This window comes from Melanotaenia boesemani, chromosome 13 (genome assembly GCF_017639745.1).
Source record: "Melanotaenia boesemani isolate fMelBoe1 chromosome 13, fMelBoe1.pri, whole genome shotgun sequence".
NCBI classification, from domain to species: domain Eukaryota; kingdom Metazoa; phylum Chordata; class Actinopteri; order Atheriniformes; family Melanotaeniidae; genus Melanotaenia; species Melanotaenia boesemani.
In genome coordinates, this window is record NC_055694.1 from 26,000,747 (window position 1) to 26,026,117 (window position 25,371).

Here is a 25,371-nt window from a genome sequence, read left to right on the forward strand (position 1 = left end):
CAACTATTGTGATGGAATGCTGTTGAGAAGGAAAAGAAAAAGTGATGCCAATCTCACTATTTTGCCACTTGTAATTCAGGAAATAAATAACAGTTTAATTATTCAGCTTATTTTTATGCTGCTGGAGATAATGCCAGTTTCTTTTTGTTCTCATTTTATCTTCCTCCCAGCTTGTCCAGAACATCCTCTCCACCCAGATCTCCAGCTCCTTTATTTACCTGTCACATCTCAAATAGTTTCCTCTTATTTTTCTAATCTACAGGAGTGTCCTCAGATCCTGCCTTCCACTCAGATCTATATCCCTGCTGGGGTAATGAGGCCGATCACGCTGCTGGCTCAGAACCTTCCACAGCCTCAGTCCGGGCAGAGAAATTACGAGTGCATCTTCCACATCCAGGGCAGCACGCACAGCGTTCCTGCTCTGAGGTTTAACAGCACAAGCATACAGTGTCAGAAGACCACGGTAAGAATAAAAACACACTTCTACTCCACACAGCTATAGTGGTTTGATGGACTTCACAGCTGGTTACCGAGAAACGGGCAGGAATAAGATGGTGTGGCCACAGGGACTGATGGATGCAAAGCCACCCTTTCTTCAGTCCAACGTCCAAGACTCTGCCTTCTGGCCATCACTCAAACTGTCACCACTAAAAAAAAAGAAGCCAGTTCCACAATATTAATTTCTTCTGCTCCAATCAGAGCAAGAGGCAGAGGGGAGGCATTTTAACGACTCCAATTATGACTAAACGAGACATAGAGCATGATTAAAATGCACGACGCACACCGCACCACTCACTCACTCACCATGATTGGTCCAGGATGAAGTCCTCGCAATCAAATGCAACAGGAGCCAATGCTTGGCTTTGGCAGCTTCGCCGGCCCCCTTAACTTCAGCCTGTCACACACCTGTCATTTGCTGCATATCATTTAGCTGATTTCTGCATCAGCGCTGGTTTGAAACACATTGATGTGCAACCACGTGCTGTTTTTGAACTTGACTGAACTCCCTACAAAGGAGAGATTGAGATCCAGCTTTGTGATTATGGAAGTTGTTCTGCCTCTGATGTTGGACTGTGACTCAGTTAATAGTTCAAGGGCATATTTTTGATGTTGATTTCCAGAACCTAATGATGGCTCCTACAGTTCTTTTGTGCTTTGCAAAAGTAAATCGTGCATATTTAGTCGCTTGTGTTTCTATAATTGCTGCATGTGAGTGACTGTGATTGTAGATCTGACTTTCAGGGTTGTTATTACGGGTGTTGGCAGATTTGTCCTCCATGATGTCTGCTTTAAAAGCTTTTTGAATATAGAATGACTTGCAAATACAATAAGTGCTGCAGATCAAGGTGATTTTTTTTTTATTTTATTGTTCTTATCTACTTAAATCCCAAACTTTCTTAAAATGTCATACATGGCTAAATGTGTAGCTGAAAAAGTACAGCTGAATATTAAAATTATTACTATTTTATCTATTTCTTTTTCTCTTTTGGAGTTTAAGCCTGTCTTGAAAGGCTAAAACATGTTCCAAAACCAACATTCATCCCAGGAAATGGCATTGAGCACTTTTTCCATTCAGTGTTTGATTCAGAAAATTCTCTGCTGCTGCTGAGAGTTGCTGATGCTGGAGGACAGACACCTTCCTCAGCAAAACTCAGACAAAACCAAGTGAATGCTTGCTCACACACACATGCACATGCATTAACATCTCCATTCCTCTGTGCTCTTTTATGTTTTGTAAAACTCCAACGTTATCTCAGCAGGAGAGGGGGAAACAAGGGAAAATACACAGGTCTCAACACAACTTTGCAGCTGTTGATGAAGCTGGGCCTAGGAAGCTGCAGCCCATGTTTGCTTGTGCGCCCAAATGCGTATCCATGTGGTGTTAGGTGGAGTAAGCCTCCTCCTCTTCTCCTCCCCCTCCTTCTCTCTGCTCGTCAGGTGGGACCGTGATAGGATCCAATTAAGGAGGCTGTAGATAAAATGATGATGAATTGCAGTGGTGTGGTAGACTGATGGACACAAACACAGGAAAGCATAGAAAAGCCTGGCAAATGAAAAAAAATAAAGGAAGCAAGAGAGAGCCTAACAGGAGCCGAGGGAATTAGGTGCAGACAATGACGATGCAACAAAAGAATGTGATGGAAAAAGAAGAAGGAAGGGTAAAGAAGTACAGAGGGGAGGAAAGATAGACTAACCTTAGGTATTATAAACAAATGAGAAACAGATGGAGATGAAATCTTTTTGGAATATCAAAGTAATCTTGAAAGAAAAGCAAATCTGTGAAAAACCACTGAGATTAAATTGAACAGCAGAGAGTGGAGCATTTGGGACTGTAGGGATTGGTTAGAAAGCTGTTCAGCCATGCAGTGTTGGTTTTTCAGAGCTAATACACAGACTCTTTATTAAAATATCTGCATATTCAGATGCCAAATTCTCCTCTATGCTTCCTGTCTCTGTGTTATGTTTGGAGCCGGCTTGTGTTTTTACAGAAAGGTAGGAAATGTCTACCTGCTTCGGCTCAACAATAATGCCTATAAGAAACAAAGAAAAATAAAAGTTCCTATATTGGCGTTCAAAACAAATAATAAAATGATAAAACTTCCTTAAAACAAATTAAATTTCTTTGGAAAAATCATCAGCTTAGTTGATCTAGTCAGACTTTGTAGGGCTGGGTATCACCACTAATATCCTGAAATGATTCGATTTGATTCACGACAGCCTGATTCGATTTGGTTGTTATTAGATCCGATTCTAAATCAGTTCATTTACAGATATTTATGTAACACCTATTATACTTGAATATTAAACAGATTATTAAAAAAAAAAAACTGAGCTGTTAACCTGACTATCACACTCGGGTATCTGGGAGGAATCAAATTACTGGAATAGTCTGATCTGACATGTTTACATGCACTTCTGAAATATGCTATTTTAAAAGTCCTTGTCTAGATTTATCGGTTATTGTTTCTCCAATAAAAAATTTGGGGAAACTGCTATAAAAAAACAAAAACAAAACAAAACAACACCAACAAAAACAAACAAACAAAAACAATCAAACAAACAAAAAAAAAAAACTATTGTCTGATTTTCAGGTGGTTGACATGTTTTCCGACACATGCAGTATGTCCACTGACGGAAATGTGATCACGTGTGTGTGAGCGCACGTGTGTGACGGTGGACTAGAGAGAGCAGCTATGACATACCGTCACATAAATCAGATAAATAACATCAGACTGTTTGAGTTATGTATACATAAATGTAAACCTTTTCTATAGGAAATGAGACTTGGAACGACTTCTGTTCTGACTTGGTGCTGTAAAGAAAGCAAGATCAAATTGAATTAACTTGATCGTGTAGTGGGGGCGGTGGGCCTCGCTATAATTGTTACACTGTTATTACTATGCTGAGAACCACATGTTGGCTGAGAATTGCATGTCCATCATGTAGCGGAATAATAAAACCAGGTAATGCCAATCTCGGCAAGCACGAAAACTGCACTGTCAAATAATGCACCTCCTTCTTGTGTTAACATACAAATAGCTGTTTGCTAAGTTATAATGACTCGATTTTGACTCGAAGTGTAAGTTTCGTACATATAGCTTGTATATATATCATTCATTACAATTTGAAGAAACGAAACTTGTCAACCTTAAAATCAGCACTGCCACTTTTATTATTTTTTCTTTTTAAGACACATATTTGACCATCAAAACATGGGATAATGACAAATGATCATGTGAAGTCACGTCACATTTTCAAACCTTGTCACAGGCTATTTTTACAAAAGTGACTGAAACGCTGCCAAAAAACACCCCACAGTGGACAGAAAAACGTTACACCAATTAAATGAGCAAATGAAGTGAATAAAGAACATTTTACTTGGTGTAGCTAGTAGTAGTAAATATTCCCAAAGTATAGATCTTAGATAATGTATTGCTTTAAAAAAATAAATAAATAAAAAAGAACATTCTAGATCTGTTTAATTTGGAGTCGGAACTCAGATTTTCTGAGTTCTCAGTCGGAAATACAACATAAACGCCCCTTGAAGTCAGATATCTGACTTGGAAAGTCGGCACCAACTCACCAACATCGACTTCAAAGATGGCAAAGATGGCTGCCCGAAAAAATCAACAGTTTATACCTGCATAAACTTTAGCTAACTAAACAAAAACAAGTTTCAAACATGAGAAACTATATTAAAACAAACACTCTCTTATTCATACAGTAAAACACATTCACCATTTTTCTTATGTGAAGTAATGGTTTACCTTATAAGCTTCTGTAAAGAGAGAGGACGAGCTAAACAAAGAGCTTCTTGGCGGCAAACATATGGATTTTGCTAATTTTCTGACTTTATCAACAACAATGCTTTTACCTGGGGTGTGTCATTCAACAACCCGAGTCATAATTCCGGTCTATACTTGTATGTGTAATGACAAGTCTTTGTTGAAAATAGCGAGCCCACAGCTTTAGCGTTAGCTGCTAAATGTGAGCGATAATAAGCTAGTTTACAAGTGAATATAATCCAATAGTATTATTAAAGTGAGAGCAGCTAATTTTGGAAAGAAGTCACACAAGAGAAGGATTTCTGTTGTCATCATAAAAGAAACATATATATGTATATATATACACACACACACTTGTATACTTATTCATTTGAGCTATTTTAATACTGCAGTGTTAATCTGTGCAGCTTTAACAAGCCTGATGTCTTTTAACTGTTATGATCTTTCCTGACTGGTGTAAATATTTCCTATAGCTTTCCTCTAACTATAAAACATGCGTTAAAAGAAGGTGCGTGAATGAAATCATTAATTCATAGAATGAATAGGCGGGCGATCTATTTGTGATGGACAACTTGCATTCCAGCAACTATTGTATTCAGTATTCTCTATAGGGAGGCGCCTGTATGTGTATCACAGCAGGCTGTGACTGGGGTAGCGGAGGGCAATAAATCATAGAGAAAATTAGCCGGCAGTAGACGTACACTCATCCATTCAGTCTTACTGTCTCTTTGTGCATTATTTAGCCCCTCGCCAAACACTGAAACATTGAACTTGCATACTCAAATACACCTACAGTATGCATTGGTGCACAATGGAATATTCACAGGGCAACACATGGTAGCGTGCGTGCACACACACACAAATACACACTCAAGCACATCCTGATAGGGTGCATGCAAGGTTTGGGGATCCCTACTGGTTTCTTCATGGAAATTAACACACATACACACACACAGAGATCCTCCCCAGGGGTTTAGAAGCCCAACATGAAGCAGACATATGGAGATTCTCCACATGATCTTCTTCCTAATCATGTGGAGCAGACAGGGACTGTAGCATCAGCAACAACAAGGAGCCTGCTTTACATGATTTATTACACTGACACACATAGGCTTGTGTATGCATGTGTGTATTAACTTTCTGCTGTATGTCCATACATCTGACACACTTCACAGCATAGTGAATTTTTAGGAGGATGCGTGTGCATGTGTGTTTGTGGGCAGTTGACATGATTCTCAATTTGTAAGAAGTAAAGACTGCTAAAAAGTTTCATAACCATGTAACACACAGTCTTCGTGCAAATTGTTATGTATGATCTGCTTCTTTCTGGGCCTAGAAAGAAATTTATGGAGGTTTGCTAATGTGTTTGAACAGTGGTACGAAATCAGGAATCTAGACATCTGCAGTATAAAAGTAATCAATTGCAATAGGTTTGTTTATGTCATGTAAACAAAGTATTAGAAGAAAGAAATTGCAGTATGATTGTTACACTATTCAATTCAGGGGTTTAAACAGTACAGTTTACAGACTATTTGTTACAGTAGCAATACTGAAAATGAGAATACCTTCTGTTCTTTTTTCTTTTTAATTAATGTAATTGATGTACCTTTTGATTAAACTAACTGGATGAAAAAGTCTTGTTTCTTTTATCACCAGAGTCCTAATCAGATCTCTGATACACTTTCTTACAATCTGGTATACAACATATAAAGAAGTACAAAGGAGTTTCATGGCCTTAATTATTCTAATTCTTCAGAGTTGAAAATTAGGAGAAAGGTTTATTGCTTAAGATCACATGATGCAACGTCTGGATGTGTGTCAATGCTCAGCCCCTGACACTATTATGTTGTACATTTGTAGAAGAGGTATTTTATTATAACAAAACATACAGATTGTGGTTGATTTCACTGTTATACATGCTTATGGTGGTTTCATAAAGCAGTGCATGATATTTTGTATCTTTGAATGTGGCTGTAAAGGTACAGCTTTGGTCTGAGATGTAGGGAAGTAGTTGTGATTCAAAGGTATAAAAGCTTAAAATGGAGATTTTTTTCTCAAACTTGGTTTACACTCTGGTGCTTGAGTTCAAGTCTATGTTCTATGATCTTAATACTGGGAAATTGCTTATCTCATCCATTTATAGAGCTGTAATATCTGTATCTGTGTGAGTATATGTGTGCTTGTGGTGTATTTTTAACACACACCCTGGTATCCTTCAACATGACTAATTACAGGCTGGTGACCTGCGCATGGGCACGGACATATATGCGCACAGCTCCCAGTTTTTCTATCTCCACCCCCCTCGCTAGCCAGCTGCTCTGTTTTGTTAACATCGGCAGTTTTCAGCTCCTTAGAAGCACAAGCATATATGCACACCAGTGCACACACACATGCACAGAGGCACACACACCAGCCGTATCTATTCATGCAATCCATGGAGACATGCAATCCATGGAGACAATTCATGTAGCGAGAGAATAAACGAGCACAGGAGCAGATAACGAATGAACCTGAGCCAGGACGCTGTGTTACTGTAATGAGGCCAGGGACGGCTTTGTGCTCACCTTGTACTTTTTACACCTCCTCCCCTTCTCTCTCCTTTTTCTCCTCATGTCACCTCCCCTCTTTCACTTGTACTTTTTCATTGCCACCTCCTTTTTATTCCTCTCTTCCCCGTTATCTCCTCAGGGTTAAACTCTACCTCTCGTTACTCTCTTCTACCTCATAGTTTCTCCCCTTGCTTTTCTCTTTCTCTACTTTTTGTCCCATACTGGATTGCGACGTATTCCCTCTTTTCCCGTCTTTGCCTACCTGCTGCGGTCCTTGTGTCACTGGTAATCCCCCCTCCTTTCTTTATACCTCTCCTTTTAATTTGCCCTGTATATACACTTGAACTGTCCTCCAATTGCATCAAATGACTTTCTTCTATGGCATCCTCTCCTCTCCTCTCCTCTCCTCGCCTCTCCTCTCCTCGCCTCTCCTCGCCTCTCCTCTCCTCTCCTCGCCTCTCCTCTCCTCTCCACCCTTTCCTCTCTTCCCTTGGGGGGCCCACACTATGAGTTGTCTCAGGTAGATTAATTACATGCAGTGACATGAAGGAGCTAGCCAAAGGCTTCAGTAATGAGTCTGATTACTCATCTCCAGCAGCTCTGGGCGCTCTGGGGAGGGAAGTCAGGACAGCAGGCCAGCAGAGGGGCCTCTCGGTAGGGGGAGTAAAACTTTTACCTACAGGGTTCTACCAGTAGTCTGTTTGACACCACTTTAAGAGCAAAGCTACATCAAAAGTCAACCGCTTGCTGAAACTTGGGAGTTGTCAGCTGAACAACACTTTACAACTAGAAGTTGTCATTTCTGTTGGACAGGGACATATCAGGTTAGCTACGGCTGTATGCATATAGACTACGGTCTAGAAACATGAAGACCAGAAGAAAGCAAAACAAAATAAATAAATAAACACTGAGGCCAAAGTCCAAAAGTGTGCAGTGGATGCAAGGAAGGTTGAAAACCTAATAAGAACAACAACTTTAGACAGTATAGTTGTTGCTAAACAAGGCTTGGATTTAATAAAGTTTCTTATAAGCAATAAGTCAAAAATAGCAATGATGTAGAGCAAGAATGGCTCTGTGAAGATTTTTTATTTATTTTTTTTTAACCAGACATTTTACCTGATCTCATGTTGTATATGTATAATTCTTAGTTAGATTATAAGCCATTCATTCTGTCTAGCAGCTGAGCCAAACTCCCCCCAGAATTCTCTGAGACCTCAGGGGTACAGAGACTAAAGCTCTGAGGTAAATATTATTGCACATATTGTGTACCTGTCTGTTATTGTTTTTGTAGCATTGCCTTTTAGAGATTTAAACCTGAGGCACATATGCACAGAGAAGATTAAATCAACAGTAAAGTCATACAGTGAGCTCTTAATTTTTTTTTGTTTTTGTTTTTTTTTAAAAAGAGAGCAGTAAAACAGCTTTATAAAACCATGAGGCGGTGAAGGCCTTGCTCTTGTATCAAACTGAATTTTACATTTCAGAGGTCAGACTAATAATAGTTGAATGACAAGATCATTTGTTAAATTATTAATGAGTCTACTTAACCTAATGCATTTTTTTCTTTCCCCAAATCAAGTTCTACATGTGCAGGAAGCATGAGTCTGGGGATAATAAGGTCACTCATTAGGTCTGCTCCTTTGTACCAGACTGAGTTATCGCAGCAATTATAAGATAAATTCTTAAGGAAGTATTTTCTACAGTTATTTTTTTATTTATATTTTTTTTAATTTTATTGGACAGAGACAGAGCAAATTAAAAAAACAAAAGAACATTTCTAAATATGCCACATTTAGCCAAAGGGCTAATTTTCATCTGTTGTCCCTGACCAGATCTTACAGTCTCCCTGGAGTAAGGAAAAAAAAAAAAAAAACATTTTGGCTTGTTTACAGAAATCCTGAATAACTGTGTTTGTTTTACCATTCCCTCTGCATAAAGGCAGAGAAGTCATTTAGCAGGTCTCACACATCATGGACTTTGTTAATTTGGTTGTTTTTATTTTATTAATGGTGCGTTCTGGTTGAACTGGGAAATTTTAATTTCTAAGTTACGAGTAGGGAGGTTGAACAGGATGATCCAAATTTAGCAAGTTGCAGTCATACTTAATTACACATTTATATAATCTTATCAAGGTTCTGTAGTGCTACTTCTTACTATATTTGCACTCTTTGTACATGTGGCCTTTTTTTCTCTAAAATCATACACCACAGAATGAATCAGGAGCACTGGGGAGTCCAAAGGGTTGCAAGGATGCTCCGGTGTGGCCAACTTTGTCATTCTCAGCTATGACTTTCATCTTCGGAGGTAAATGGAAGGCAGCTACGATGTTAACGTATCCTAAAAACCTTATGATAGATTGCTTTGGAAAGTTTTGGCCTCAAAGTCTTTGCAGAATGAAACTGTTATACATTTAGTTATTTCCTAAATGTTAGTCTTGCTCAGTCATTGTGTAAACCCATCACTTAGTCCAATACTTTGCTTTATGATTAAATAATTAAAAAAAATATGAAATCCCCTCTGGTCTCGTCAGTTCTTTTGGATTCAGAAAATATTCCCAACATATCAAACCTTAGAATTTTGCTGTCATCCAAAAAGCATTAATACATCATCATGTAAATGTGGAAGTGGCTTCCTGGCATTACTATTTAATTCCAGGTGTTTAACTGAGCTGCAAACATGATTGCAAACGGGTTTTATATAACAGAAAAAAACAAGAGATTTTAAAACAAATTAGCCCTTTTTTCAAGTTTTCTGTGATACCTGGTGTTAAAGGAGGATTTGCCATATGTTGTTTGAGCTCTTCAAAGTCCCTCCTCTGTTGCCTCTCCTCCCCCAGATTTCCTCCCTGCTCTTATTTTTCTGCATTACATCAGCTTACAGCTTTCCTGTTTCTCCAGAGCATCCCCAGGAAGTGAGTTAGATGGTCGGTGATGCTCTGTGTGACTGGGTGGCACAGTGTCACAGTGTGGTTTGTGTCAGCATTTTAACCCACGTGACAGTATGAATAAAGCATGATGTGGCAGGCAGGAGGGTGGGCAGGGACTGACAGGAGAACAAGCTCAGCCAGTGTTTTGGTGACGGCAGACAAGTTGAAACCCTTAAAGTTTAATGGGAGACAGGCCACAGGAAGAAGACAGGAGAACTAGTATGTGGGCATGTGTGCGGGGGTCCTGTGGTTTCACTGGGCTGCCATACACATGGCTTTGGCCTGTGGGATGTAATAGTGATGCTAATAAAGTCAACGGCCTACGTCACGTTTGATGGATCAGGGTCATACTGCATTAGTGGGAAGAAACAAAGTTCCATCAGCCTCTGCTTTGTGGCAAAAGGAGTTTTTTTTTAAGATTTAGAGTGTTTTAGCTTAATCTCCCAGTTATGGAGTTGTTGATCTCCCAGAATCCTGTGGTTACATTGGTCTGTATTCATTTAATCTTTTTAATGTCTCAACAGAGTTCCACACTTCCCACAGTCCTCCTTCTGTGGCCAATTACAATGTCTCATTTTTTCTTCCCTGACTTGTTTATGGTCTTCTTTTTGTCTTCATCTTGTTCCTTTATTTCATCTGTTCCTCTGTGAGGCTCCAGGGTGAGCTAAAACTAACTGGTATGAAGCAACACCAGGCTTTGCTTTGTTAAAAGCTCACCTGTTTTCTATATCGGCAGCTTATCTATTTTATTGGAAAACACACAACCCATGCAGCTCATTATTTGTTTCCAATAGAAACAGAATCTGTAATGCAAGTACAAGACTCCCTTTATTCATGCTACTGCCTTAAATGTTGCAGGCTTAAATTTATGGTGCTGTCAGTACATTTCACCACAAGATGAGCTTAAAGGAAAATTGAAAAATTGATGTTAGTGATGTCAAAGCATCTATAAATAGTTATAATGAGCTGCCATGTGATGCTGACCATTGAGCTGAAAAGAACATTTATAGAGATTAATGTTCATATAGAAGTAAATAATATTTTTATTTCATGTGACTCAAACTAGGAAGTATTTTTTCCTACTGCGATATAAAGCTTTCTCCTGGCACCGCTGTACATCAATACATATTTATTTTGTCTATCTCTTGTTCTGAGTTGTAATTCGTGGGGTTTTTGCAGTTGTATGTATTGCACAATTTGAGTTGAGAGTTAATTTTCCTGGATGTCCACTGGGACGATTGGAAAGTGTTTGGAATGTTTTCCATGTGGATAATGATAATGATGAGCTCCAACTTAGAATTAAAGTTTACACCTGAATGCTCCAGACCAGCTGACGTTTAAAATGCCTGCTTTAAAATGCTCATTGTTGTTTAATAAGTATTAATTAATGCATTTGATTAGCAGAACTTAGCTGCTACTTACTGAAGCAGCAGTGACTTCATCTTTGTTGAATAAATTTCAACATGGGCGACATGTTCATCATCTGAAGTTGTAGTTACGTACATTTGATTTAAGGATCAGACTGTTATTTATTGTGACCTGTTATGTAAATCCTTGGAGCAGGTTTTGCATTTTCACTTCACCTTACTTAAACTGTTTCTGTTTCTAAGTACTTTGGTTGTTCTAAAGGACTAAATCTTTGATCGAATATTTGAAGCAACCACTTATTTAACCTTTGTAGTAGGAATAATTTAGCATTTTCAAATGTTATATTTATATTAATCATTTACTTTGATCAACTCCCAACAATTCTCTAAATAAATATTTGCCACATTTACTGAAATGCAACAAAAAACAAAAAAACATCCTGTCAGCAATGGAAATTGTGTTTCCTTTTTTTCATTTTTTTCCTCAACTCTTCACGGGAAACAGCAGCAGATCAACTTCAGAGTAGATTGTGGAAAAGTTAAGATTGCAAGTGCTCATGTGTGAGCGCGTGTGTGTCTCAGACCTCATTCCACATATGGGATAGTCGAGGCCTGTCTACCAAATCCAGTGTGTCAGTGAGCAAATTGGAAATGCCAATTTCACTTTACTCTGCTCCGCATCTTATCTCTCCCTTACCCTCATCCCACCACTTAGCTTATGTTTAAATGGATAAGGTCCTTTCACACATGTCAGTGTACAATTTCTGGCTCCCTTCACTTTTCTGACCATCTCAACACCTTTTACTTCCCTTTCCTCCTCTTTCTGTCATCTCATCCTTCTCCCTATTTTATTCTTGTCAACTGTCCTTTTTTTTCTACTTCCATCCTACTCTTCCCATTACCTCATCCCAGTTTTCATTCCTCACTGGCTATCCAACTGTAACCCATCTTCTCTATGCGTGTTTATGAAATATGCGAAGTTTGTTTGGTTGGGATTTATGCGCTTGTGTGTTCATGCTGTGTTACTGTCTGCAGTGAACAACTCTGGGTAAATCTCTATGCAAATGAAACCATATCTTATACAATTCCCAATTTGCATTAAATCCATTACAATCAACAGCTTCTCTCACGCTCCTTGTCTTTTTGTTTCTGTGTTGCAGTACGACTACGAGGGCAGCGATATCAGCGACCTGCCGGTTGACCTCTCTGTGGTGTGGAATGGAAACTTTGTCATTGATAACCCTTTCAACATTAAAGGTAAAAACATTTTCTTTTCTGTTTGTAATCTGTTTTCATGCCACATACTGGTCGAACACGTGGGCCTTATTGCTCGTTTATCTGCCTGCAAAGCAACAACACCATGTGCAATTTCTTTCCCTTCATAAGAACTCTGTAATTTCATTTTTGACAGCCATCAGAGCGAAAGGTGAAAGTGTACAATTTGTTTACGAAAAACACTATTCTTGTCTCAAAAGATGAAAGAGGGCTAGAGGGAGTGATTGATGGATAGTGATGATAACAAACAAACATCCAACACAGGAATTAATAGGGATGGATGTTAGACAGGAAGATAAACAAATGGGGAATGCAATAGGCAGAAGAGAAAGGAAGAGCGATGGCTGGATGACAGGTTGATAAATGCACTATGTAATGGAGGGAGGTAGATGTGAATAAAGGGATTGATAAAGAAAAACAGAAAGCGACATAGAGGGATGGTATTTATTATTTTTAATCGCTATTTGTGCATGAAGTGGAAAACAATTACCAATTCTAAATTCTTCATCAAGTGTAATGTATTGGGTGGTGGAGGCTAATGATTTTAGACGTCCCATTACACAAGATAATGCAAGTCCTGCTCTCAAGTGTGTCATACAGTCTTTTGCTCCAAATGCATGGAGTCCGATTAACTAACAATTTCTGATCTGTTACCTTCAGCTGTTTTCTTCTTTTTTTTTATTTTCATCTCAGAATAATATTCATATGCTTGTTTATCTCACATTATTTCATTATACCTGACATGTTGTTCTTTTAGCAGATTGCTTAAAAAGTTGTTCATTGTGGATCCTAAGCTAATTCTGTTATTGTGATCTAAAGCAGTTTTATTATATTTTACATGTTAGAATATTGTTTTATTGTAATTTCTAATTACATAAGTACCTTAATGATCCATTTAGGCCTATGTTTGGTGAATAATCCATGCAGTGCTGTAGCATTATCATTAGTTGACAAAGGTTTACCTAATAATGTAGGGATTAATATTAACTGGGTTTATACTTCCTCAGCATCTGTGTTTATGGTAGGGCTAGTGCGGCTGACCTTGGTGAAATGCTTTCTCCCACTCAAGCATTGTGTTGCAGTTTCTTTCTACGGTTACCGCACAAATTCAGCAAGAAGCTCCAGAAATCCTGGAACATGTAACCACAAGATGACCAATTACAGGGCAGTACTTCACGTAACCGTGAACCTGGACCTATGCAGAGCATATGACGGCGACATCGTAACTGACCATATGCAGACGCTGAGCGAGGATAAATCCAGCTTTACTCTTATCATTACAGTGGTTTTCTTATTGTATTCGGAAAATATCAATATTGCTACTGAGGTTGGAATGGGAAAGTAAACGCTGAACTCTGTACTGCTCTCCAATGGATGTGTTAGCCAACAATGATACCAACGTAAACCCACATATGAGCAGTGACCTTTGACAGTGTTAGAAATGGACATAACTATTTGTGGACATACTTGAAGACTGAGGGTAAATAAGCCTTTAGTGTGTCCATTCTGCACTGGTTATCTGTCATTGCCTCCCATCACAACTAGTTCCCAGTTGCCAATTTTCACACTTATTTCTAATTTGTTGTTAGTCCGTCAGTATTTATGTTCCAGGTTTTTCTTTTCTCAGGGTTAGATCATGGTTGTGGTATTTGGTGCTGTTTATCATTTAGTTCTTTGGTCTTTGGTTTCTTTGGTAGTGCTTTGTCTTGGGGCGAATTTGCTCTTAACACACCTCAAACCAAAGGATAATTTTATAGGAAAATCTTATAAGACTAGTTAATCAGAGTTTGCCATCCTTGGTTGGGAAGGGGCAAAACTGGGACAAAAACAGCCTGATAATCTTTGTGTGTAGCTGGCCTTAGAAAGCTGCACAGACTCTGAGCCTTATATCCCTGCTCAAAGCTCTTTTATTTATTTTCTTTTTCTTCTTTTTCCTATTTTTCTGTAATAATAACCCTTAAATGTATTATGACTGAGATGCAGCAGCGACGGCATGACTGAGAGGGTTACACACCCCTTATTAATACCTCCAAATCCCAAAATTTCCTCAGAGCACAACTTAATATTTTCTAAATAAACAGTTTCCAATTGTGGCTTGGGGGCAAACTATAAGCATTTTAACACACTATATGGAATTTGACCAAAACTTTGTTTTTCTAACTGATCCCAATAAATAATTTGCATGTTAGCTGCAAAAAAACTCTGAAATCCAATGGTTTTAGATGGTGTATATATGGCTGTTCTGTTTATGACATTGGTGAAAATTTGACTGTATTGCAACTCATGGTGACTTCCTGTAAACGTGGAGACAGTCACTTTGTTTCTCTGGATATAAAGAGTTTTTTGAGGGGCAAAGCTTGATTTTTGGATCAGGTTTAGAATTGGGTTATGGTTAGGTTTGGGGCAGGCTTTATTGTGTCAGTGGAGAGTCCCCACAGTCAATACAAACCAGATATGTGTGTGTGAACTTGTTAAGTATGTTTTAGTAGACTTTGAGGAAGCAGTATTAGCTTGACTTTCTAGGTGGCTCAGAGTTTATGCTGGCAGAATCTGGTGCCAGCTGTGTGTTCTTCAGAACAAGTCAGAGACTTCTGGCACAGGTTTTAGGTTTAATTGGGAATGAACAATCCTATCAACACCCTCATAGATTTCATTCTTTTTTTTTTTTTTTGCTAAACTCTCTTGCATTTATTGTGATGATTTAAAGTCAATGCAATGCTTAGTGTTAAAGGCCTAATACGCCATTAAAACATGCATTTTGAAAGTCTCACTCTTACAAATCTCATAAAGACCCTCTCTTCCTTTTCTCTTCCTTTTCTCCCCATCCTCTAATAATCCCTCCCTATGCCATCCCTGCCTTTTTCTTCCTGAATCGGAGCTGTGTTATCCGTCTCAAGCAGAGCCGCTCGATGCTAGCCCAGCTTTGCCCTGGTGTAAAGTGGAGATGTTAATGTTAATTAAATCATTCATTTGGTTCAGATTAATTAGCGTCGTGCTACTTTTAAGCTGAGCCATAGCTAATCAGATTAGGCTGAGCAGAGGGCCGAGTCAGGCAGATGGATACGAAAGAGGTTCGCTTTGAAGTCCGGCCGCCGTCTGCCTGCTAGAGAAGTCGGAGAAGGGAGAAGATACTAGCATGTGTATTTTTTTTTCAATCTGTTTTTCCACTTCACCTCTCTTCAAATCTCTTTAACTTGTGTGACAGTAAACAAACCTGCCTGCAGGTGCAGGCAATGTAGCCTCAGCTGAGATAATTATGATGCTGATTAACAGATGACAAAACAAATAAGATAAAACCTAAGCTTTTACTGGTACTTCTGGCTCTGCTTTTCTCTCAGCCTCACGGGGCCACATCATCTTCAAATTCATAACAATCCTTGTTGCTGTTTTGTTAACAAGTAGAGCTAAAACTCATCCTCCCCCTCCTCCCTGCTTCCTTTCATCTCCTGCTCCTTCAGCCTCTCAGGTGTTTGAGGTTTAATTTATTTAATTATCTATTTATTTATTCATTTTTAACTTTTAATGGCTTTTTTCCACTCTGCAGAGTTGTGGGGATGGTTTTTACACAACAGATTTTAAATTCCCCATCGGCGTTCAAAAACATTACCTGTTGAATTAATTTCTCTGATATTCCTCTGGGTGACTTTTTCTCTTTTTTTCTCCTTCCATTTATCAGTGGAAACAGAATTTTCTTCTTGTCAGAGCCTTGAAGTGGTAATAATCACCCACTGAAGGTTTTAGGTGTTTGTGGATGATTAAGTTATGCTTTTTTTTTTATTTTATTTTATTTTTCTTTTTGGGGGGGGGGGGGGGGGGGGTGCTAAAAGATAAATAAAATCGTGATTACTTTTCTTTACCAGTTTAACTTTCTTTCAAAATAACAAGTTTTAGGGTTTTTTTCCTTATGATATAAATTCTATCATAACCTTTTCTGAAAAGATATTCTATGAAATGTCAAAATGAACTTTACAACAGACGCGTTCTTTCTTTGTAATATAACAATCTATGAATTACTGATGTGGTTGTTATTTGAAAAATGCATTAAAATAAATACTTTGCAAGCATCACTGCCGCAAGTAATTAGTATTCTTGGACTAGATGGAAATAGCCTCGGCTATATGTCCATGGTGAAAAAGCGAGCGTCTTCGATCTGCATTCTATTAAAGTAGCTCGCCGCTCCCCCCAGCAGAGGGCGAGTTTGCAAACCATTTTCTTTCTTTCTTTTTTTTTTTTTTTTTTTTTTTTTTTTTAAGAGTATAGTAGTCTTTGAGAAAACGAGAACTTGTAAGCTGGTGCATGTGTTATTGTGCTGATAAATGGCCACGTAAAATAAATGTCCATTGCTTATTGCTACATATGATGAAACATGCTACAGGTCCTCCAATGTACAATAATTTGATTATTTTGGACACCATTTAGCATATTTAAATTTTTATCATACAGTATTTTGCAAAAGTCTTGTGCTACGTCTTTATATCTGCCAGGGGGGGGGGGGGGGGGGATATATATATATATATATATATATATATAAATAATTGCGTAATACAGTTCATATGTCAATAAACAGTCTACAATTCTCACAAGCTTAAAAGCCTATATTTGATGTAATCACCTTTATTCTCCAGCACAGTCTGAACCTTCTTAGATAAGTGTTTTTTGTCATTTCTTGAGGAATAGTTCTCCAAGCTTCTTGAAGGACTTTACAAACTTTTTTTTTGGATGTTGGCTGCCTTTCACTCAGTTCTCTGCAGATAATCCTCATCTTTTTAGTCCTGTGTCAGGTCTTAATTTCTTTTAGGACATCACTTTTACATGCTGGTAATCTTCTTTAGCTTTTTTTTTTCATTTCTTTTTATTATGTCCATGTCTTTTGCCATGTTCTTGTCCAGTTTTCTTTTTTTTTTTTAAGGACACACTTCCCACCAAGCTGAGATATGCCACTTTTTTGTGTAAAAGCCTTTTGGAAATCACATTGTTGGTGCAAAAATACTAGATTGTTTCATGCATGTTTGTCAAACTGCAATTCATTTGTAGATCCAACTAAAGAAAAAGGAACAAATTACACATCCTTGTGACAAGTTACTAATAAAAAATGTCTTTTACCTAAATTCTCTGTTCTAAGTACAATACTGATTTATCCCTTGAGTTAAGGACATTTTTTATGAGGGAACTATTTATATGTCAGTATTGAATGGTTTATTAAGCAGAACACATTCCTCTGAAGAGGTTCAGGTACAAGGACAGAGGAAGTTTTGCAGGGGTTACATACAGTTTCCATAGACTTTGAGACGAAATTGCCACCACAGTTATGATTTATTTGATGCATCTCTAAAAACACACTCAGTAATTACATTTTTACTAAGGTTAACAAGTAGGTCATGTATTATATAAGCTGGCTCTCACAAACATTAAAAAAGCTTATTTAAAGGAAGAGTTGTATGAGCACAGCTCTAATTTGTCTCCTGTTTTTGCCTTTCAAACAGCCCACCTGTACAAGTGCAGGGCGTTACGGGACAGCTGCGGGATGTGCCTGAAAGCTGACCCCAGGTTTGAATGTGGTTGGTGCATCCAAGAAAAGAAATGCTCCCTGAGGCAAGAGTGTACTGGAGGAGGAAATTCCCACCTGCCACTGCAGCTGGCTGAAGGTGGAGGGTGGATGCATGCCACATCTGGAAACAGCCGTTGCACCCACCCTAAGATCACTAAGGTAAGTGACTGTGGGTGTTTGCATATGTTTCTTCTGGCTGCTTACATGGAAAGATGAAACCAACCACTGTAACTTAACAAGCTTTGTAATGTACTGATTGCTGTCTGTGAGTGTGCAAATGAGAACATCTTTTTTTTAGATGTTTGTGATATTTTTCTTTTCTGTGTGCAGAAACTAAATTACTATGTTGTGTACTTACAAAGTACCTATTTGTTTGGAGAATGTGGTTTGAGAGCCATTGGTTGTTCAGCATTAATTATGATATACTCAGGCCTTACAATCCCAAAGACAGCTTGCACAAACTCACTGATCATCGTCCAAACAGTTAGTGTTAATGTGAAACACTCTGCAGTTAGACATGCCCCCAGTGTGAGCTGACACGCCGCAAAGGGCATATGTTACTGTAAAACATGTATACCTTTCAGCAGTGTGTGTTTTCAGATGTGCAGATTTTCACATTCATAAGCACTAATACATATAATCTTCTTGCTAAACTCCATAAGAAAACAATATAATCTTTCAAAGATTTTAGTCATGGTTTAGTATTACTTGGTATCTAAAGACACCTATGGCAGTAAAGCTTTAACAGGCCTTAGTCCTGAAATTGTTATAAGCTGTACTTTGGTTAATAGTTGAATATTGTGCCTCTTCAGTTTGCTTGAATTTAATTCATTTTGCTTATCTATTGCAACTTCTCAGCAGAGTTATTTTTAGGCACTTTAAAAAGGAAATAGGCAAGTTCATATACAATCCAGTTAGATACAGTCCAATTCAATCAAGTTAACTGTAGCCAACTTATTTCTAACTCATTATTAATCCAATTCATAAAAAGTTGCTTAGCTAAGGAAACCAGCAGATTAATTTCCCCTACTTTAAAGTTGCCTTTTTTTTTTATTGTGTTTCAATTTCTATCCACATATAGATGAAAAATGTGGATACGTTTTGCATTTGTACCATCTTAAAAGCAACAAACTTCATACTTTAAATCAGGTACTCTTAACCAGGTGTTGCTGAAAGCTAAACAGTTATTGAAAGCTACAGTATTAACCATAATAGTAAAAGCAGACATTTAATGTATTTGAATTAAAAAAATCAATTAAAGTCTAAATATCTCCTGGAAGGTTGCAGCCCTTCACTTTTAATTTATTACATGTTTTTTAAAGGCTAAATATCTAATCTTTTCATTGGATGTGAATGTTTTTTGCATGCTGCAACATAAAGAAATATTAGATCCTCACAGTGTGGCTCAATAGACGCATCATGTAATCAGGAAGAAAAAAATAAATAAAATTCCAACATCCAAAGTCAACAACAGCTAAAACAAAGTCTTCTGTTCAAAACTGTCTCCAGTCACATTGTTGTAAATCACCTGCAAAGAGAAGCAGCTCGGTTTCTTTGAACATCACATCACGGACACGTCAACCAGTGAACCTGACTGTATCGTCACCTGTGGAGATCCAAGGCTTGTAAATCTCCATAGGCCGTTGCATCAGCTCTCTTTGTTGAAGTCCCCATGGTCACAAAAGCCTTACGTGCCCTGAACCGAGAATGAAAGCTGCTCTATTTTAATGTGCTGCTATTAAAACACTCACATGTTGGGACCTTGTGCCTGCCCTTGGCACAGATTACACACGGTTACATCAAACTCCTACTCCAGAGAAAGCAGCAGGAAAAAGTTTTTTTTTTATTTTTTTTTTTGCTGTGTTTCAGCTATTTTTGCTATATGCTACTTGCAGATCTGATCATGGTCATTCACATTTTTTCTGCATTTCTTTATTTTCTTTACTTTGGCTTATCCTGCCTTACACCCAATTATGACTTTCATTCTGAATTCATAGAAGAGCAGGATCAGAGAAACCAAACTGCCCATCAACAGTCATGGTAATTTAACACATTTTATTAATCAAACACAAAATTCATCAATGAACAAACCTTTAAGTTCTAGTTTGTGTGGACATATACAAAATTCAACTTTAACAATTCCTCAGATATATTACCTATTTTTTGTTTTAAAGACCTTTAAACCTTTTGAGATCTTAATCTTGTTTTGCTTAGTAAAACTTAAGTTCTTGAAATTAAAATGACAGATCAAGGAAACAATGATGCAGTTCTTCTGGTGTAATGTCTCCACAGTGTCCATCCTGAATCCGAGCATCTTTTGAAATGCTCCAACAACCCCTTAATCACAGAACACCGTGCCAGGCATCATTTGAGTCCACTTACTAAAGAAAAAACGCTTACCTACTATTAGTCTGTCTGTATATCCCACGTTTGTTTGGACTGTTGATTGTGCATGTACCCTGAATAAAAGCTATGCTTTTACAAGCTGTAATTTGCAGATGAGCATCTGGGGCAAATACAACCAGATATCAGATATCCTTAATTCAGGGTGCTGCTGCTTTTTTCTGTTGTTTACATCCAGCAAAACCATTAGCTTTGTGGTCTGAGGTCTCTAGGTTGCCCCCTCAACTTAAATCCTTAGCTAATGTGTGTCGTACAGAGATTTAAAAAGTTACACCTGTGACAGGATTGGTTGGCTATGAGACTGTGTGGGGAGAAAGCAAAGGACCATTATGTTAACCCTCTAAGTACCAAAGGCGCATAACTATGACCAGGCCACATCTCAGAAAGAGAACTTAAACTTGTCACCACCTTCCACAGCTGGATGTCAGGCATGTGATTATTTAATGTAACACAATAAGGAGGGAAGGGGAGGATGGGGGGTTTGCTGAAAGTTTATGAAGAAAACTGCTATCCATACATGGCCCCATCTGTTACTGGTTACCACTCAGGTTGACCACAGCACAATGTTACAAAATAGGAACACCCACACTGTGTGTGTGTGCAGTGTAAAGTGTGCAGTGCCTCAAAATCTGACCAATGGAAAACAATTGCTGCAATATTGCTGATTTGATGTGGCTCCAGCAGTATGCAGCTAGCACAACAGTATAAACTTTAAAGTATGCATCACCGCAGTGATGGCCTAGTCCTTTATTACCAGCAGATTCCTGGTCAGTGCTTTTGGGAAGAAACAGCCAAACAAAGGAACAAAACTTTCAAAGATGATTAGATTAAGTGGTTTTATTTTCCAGGAATGTTAAATGCAGTGTCGACATAACAAATAAAAAAGTAGAATTTTTCCTCTGTGACTGAAAAAACAATGGAAATGGCAAGGAAAAGCGTCTTCATAGTCTTTTAATTAACAACATGCAATCTCATTGCAACCTCTGAGAAGTCCTGATACTACTTATACTGACCTGGTTAAAGCAGCCTCAGGACTGGGAAGCTAAAATGAAGGCAGCTCTTTTGCATCAATTACATATGCTATGCACTTGTATGTTTTGTACTGTTTGGTGTTTGCAATGTAGGTTTCTCAGATTTTAAGTATTCTAACTGCATACTTCCCTTGTCAGCTTTAAGACATCTGTACCTGATGTAGCCTTTGAGGCCCTGGTTGTTGTGGTCCTGTGTAAAATCCCTTCAACATGAGTCTAAAGCAGCTTGAGCTCCAATTTTCACACTAGCATCTCTGCATTCCCACAGACTCAGTGAGCATTGGTTATCATGTTATGTGGTGCCATACTTTTATATTTCAAGACTTTTTGAGGTTCCAAAGGAATTTGAGATGTCAAAAGAAAATTATAGTGATACATAACCATTATGGTCTGTCATTCATAGTAGTTGATAGGTTTAACAGTATGGCTTTATATTCTGTACCTCAAAGTGTCTCAAATAAGGAGAGAAAAGTAGTTTAAGGTGGTGTATAAGAGGTAATTATTCTTATGTCACTGTCTTTTTTCCATGAAGTTTGCAATAATACTCTGTGGTACAATGAAGTATTGGTTCACCGTTCTGCTTACAAATTGTTACATTCAACAGGGTTTTGAAGGGTTTTGAGGTTTCCTGTCATCTGGAACTCATGATGCGGCGTGCATGTGGTGGTACACTAAAAATGTACCAACCATAAAGTCAGTGTTGGGGCTCCTTATGATTTTGACAAATGATCATAGGTCTATCAAAAGGACTGAAACCACTTGAGTTGCAGTTTCAGTAAATGTGGTATCAAAGTGTGTGCACTTTTTACTTCTCCTCTTTTATATGTGGTATTCTGTGGTTTGCAAAACCCAAAGTTGATGCCTTAATTATGAAACCATACGTGGAAATACAGAACCACATTTATATATGTGTCTTTCCTCTCTAATACAAAGTTGTACTGTAAAGTGGTCTGAATTTATACACATAGAAAAGATGCCAGTGCTTTGATTTCTCTCTAGCCCCATCTGCTCCTTTTATTCAGATCTGTAGTCTGTGCTAAGAAATGTTTACTTCTTTACTTTACCTTTTACTCCTCAACAAATCAGATGTTATTTATACTGCAGTTTACATACAAATTTAATTCAGCAAAAGTGCAACAATAAATCTCATCTCAGCTATAATCAGTAAAGGACTTTGGAAAAAAAAATAAAAGGTTAAAGTCTAAAATTCACGTCTATTGTAGGACCACAATGAAAGTGAGATAAAATATAATATAATATAATGTAACACCAATGGTTAAAACATCTGCGATTCATGCATGAATGAATTTAGCCATTTCTCTCAGTGATAAATAAAGTTGTTTTTTTTCATAAAAATTTGCAGTATAAATTGAATTCAATTAAAAGCAAAAGTCTTCTCAGGTCAAAGTCTCTGCATCAGCTTGAGTGAGAAATGGTCCAACTCTGGCCATGTTCTTCAGGTGGTAAAGTCTTGGTGACCAAATATAACTCTCCCCTGACCAAGGTCACGAACAGTTGAAAGATCAATAACAAAACCTAAAAATCTAAAATTACGTATAAATCTAATTCTGTTTAAGCTGCCTTATGCGGGGATCCACACGGCAACCCAATAAATTTAGTCTGAGACACTAATTTATAGGATATCTTTGGTTTTAAATGCAGATTCTTTGCAAGAGTACAGGTTGTCGTCGTTTGCACATTTAAATCAGAATCCCTCACTCCCTGCTGCTGTACTTTTACATAATAAAGCAGAAAAGCACTCTAGTGGTAAAACTAATCACCAAGATAGTTCTGCTCTATGTTGCATGTGTCCATACAGGATCTGCATGAAATGGTGTAAAGCCTTTAGCCATGGCCTGGTAACCATCACATATGTTTGTGGTGTGATAGCATGTGTTGTCATAGTCTTCACTTCTTCCCTCTCTGAGTTCCCCCTCAGATAATGAGAGTAATCTCTTTAACAGCACTCTTATTTTTCTTCCTCTGTTGCCTCTCTGTCTGTGGCTCTGCCAGTGTTTATATCCCACGGCTTGGTGGCTAGCTGATGTTGTGTTTTGTGGTATCGTAACGTCATTCTTCCAAAACCATCTTAAGCCCCATTTCCACACCCTGACATCTGTTGTCCATATCGTACCCTAGAGCTTGATGGCTACTCACTCTGGTCAGTGTTTACCGGCTGTTGTGTTTGTGGAACCAAAGTGCTGAGCCTCTGCTGGCGCCTGAGGATCCAAAGTGAGTCAGCTTCCAAATACTAGGCAGCATTAGCCACGACCAGGCTGCTTTTCTGCCTCCCTATTGGTACTTTAATCTAGTTCACTACAGTTTCTGTGTTGTCCTATAGATTATTTTCTACAGCGGCATGTTCAATACCAGTTTTCACAAGCAAACACAACACAGGTCATCTTTATTACAGTCACAATGGATATTGGTCTACAGCTCTTTAGATTTTTAAAAAAAAAAATGTGTTTGTAAGCATCATTGTAGAAATGCATTGTAAAATGCTTCCAATGTTTTTTTCTTTTTTTTCCTCGTACAAAGGGCAGGAGCTTCCAAAATATAATTTGGATGAAAGCCTTTTATACTTTTGTTCGGTTGCTTTTTGGCAAAGAATACTATTAAATTTGAAAGGATTAAGTATCTGTTTGCTTGCAGATTATCCTCTTTTAGCATTTGGTGTTGGCCAAATTTTACTAATATATGTTTGTTTTTGTTTTTTTATAGATCATATACACAATAACTATTATTCCTACTGGTACTAAAACAAAACAAAAAAAAAAAAAAACTATCAGTTCTATGTTATTCATTTTCATTTATGCTCCTTTTTCTATGTTTTCTTCTGACTAACAATATTTGATTAGATATTAGTGGGTTAACCCCACAGCCCTTGGCTGTTTTAATTATTTTTTTCGTTGTTAAAATTCCAGCATCATCAGGTTCAGTCAAGATCTGAGATAAAACTGGATTAACTTGGACTCTGTGGAGAGGAAAATGTTCAAGTACAGATTAATTCAATCTCTCTATTACCAAGCCAGAAGGATATTCAAGACAACTAGGGGAAATAATCAACTCCAACATATAATACCGGTGTAAATAAAAGTGTCACGACTATGAGATCATGACAGCTGAAACAAATGATAAAATTCATAACTACCAAATTATTTACAACAAAACTGAGGGACATGAATCGTTGCAGCTCTGGCTGCCTGCTGCTATGTTTTTTTCTTTTATTTTTTAATGATTCTGTACTTGTGTATTTTTAATTAGCAAAATTATTGTTTTTAAATATGTGATTCACTTTGTGCTGCTTTTTTGTATGAAAAGTGCTATTTAAATACAGTTTGGTTTGATTTGATTTGAATAGCCTACAGTACAGGCAAACTGTTTGGATCTTATCTGAATTTCTCTCTTTAAAAGTTCATGATTAAATTTAGCTTTTTGGTGTTCATTTCCCCCAACAAGTCCAAACTGCTGAAATCTCCATTTGTCATGGTCTGTTTGACAGTGTTGGTGTAATAATGATAATTCGATGCAACTGTATACTTGCCGCCTGATTTTGCTTTCCCGCACTGCAGTGTCTGCTCAGCCAGCCACCTCAGGAGAGCAGGGCAATGGACTGATTACACATAATTACCTTGTGATGCTTGTTAGGGATTAGGTGTGTGTGTGTGTATGTTGATGCTAAGTGCATGTGCGCGTCTGTGACAAGCACCGTCCATCAGTCACCATATTTGTTTTGTCACACCACACCTGTCCCCGTTACGCGCCATAATCTGGCTAGATAAATCACATTATGGTTTGTCGGCGCAGCTGAGCGTCACGCCGCCACAGCCCCATCGATGAAGCCGAGCCGCCGTAATAAGTTTCAATCAAACGGTGCTGATGGCGGTTTGGTTCTGTTTGTCGACATATTTGTATTCTTTCTTTTTTTTTTTCCTCCCTTTTTCTCATTTTTTATGTTTTTTTCTAAGCCAAGCAGGCGACTTTTC

At 38.0% G+C, this 25,371-nt stretch overlaps 1 protein-coding gene across 2 annotated transcripts in view; it reads left to right on the forward strand.

Moving 5' to 3' along the window:
- Positions 1–25,371, forward strand: part of LOC121651197 (plexin-A1-like) — a 262,523-nt gene that overhangs the window by 174,170 nt on the left and 62,982 nt on the right. For both annotated transcript variants that reach the window (XM_042003180.1, XM_042003181.1), the window contains exons 10-12: positions 263–463; positions 12,289–12,385; positions 17,887–18,110. In XM_042003180.1, coding sequence (XP_041859114.1) covers positions 263–463; positions 12,289–12,385; positions 17,887–18,110 — 522 coding nt within the window. The remainder of the gene's footprint in view (positions 1–262; positions 464–12,288; positions 12,386–17,886; positions 18,111–25,371) is intronic.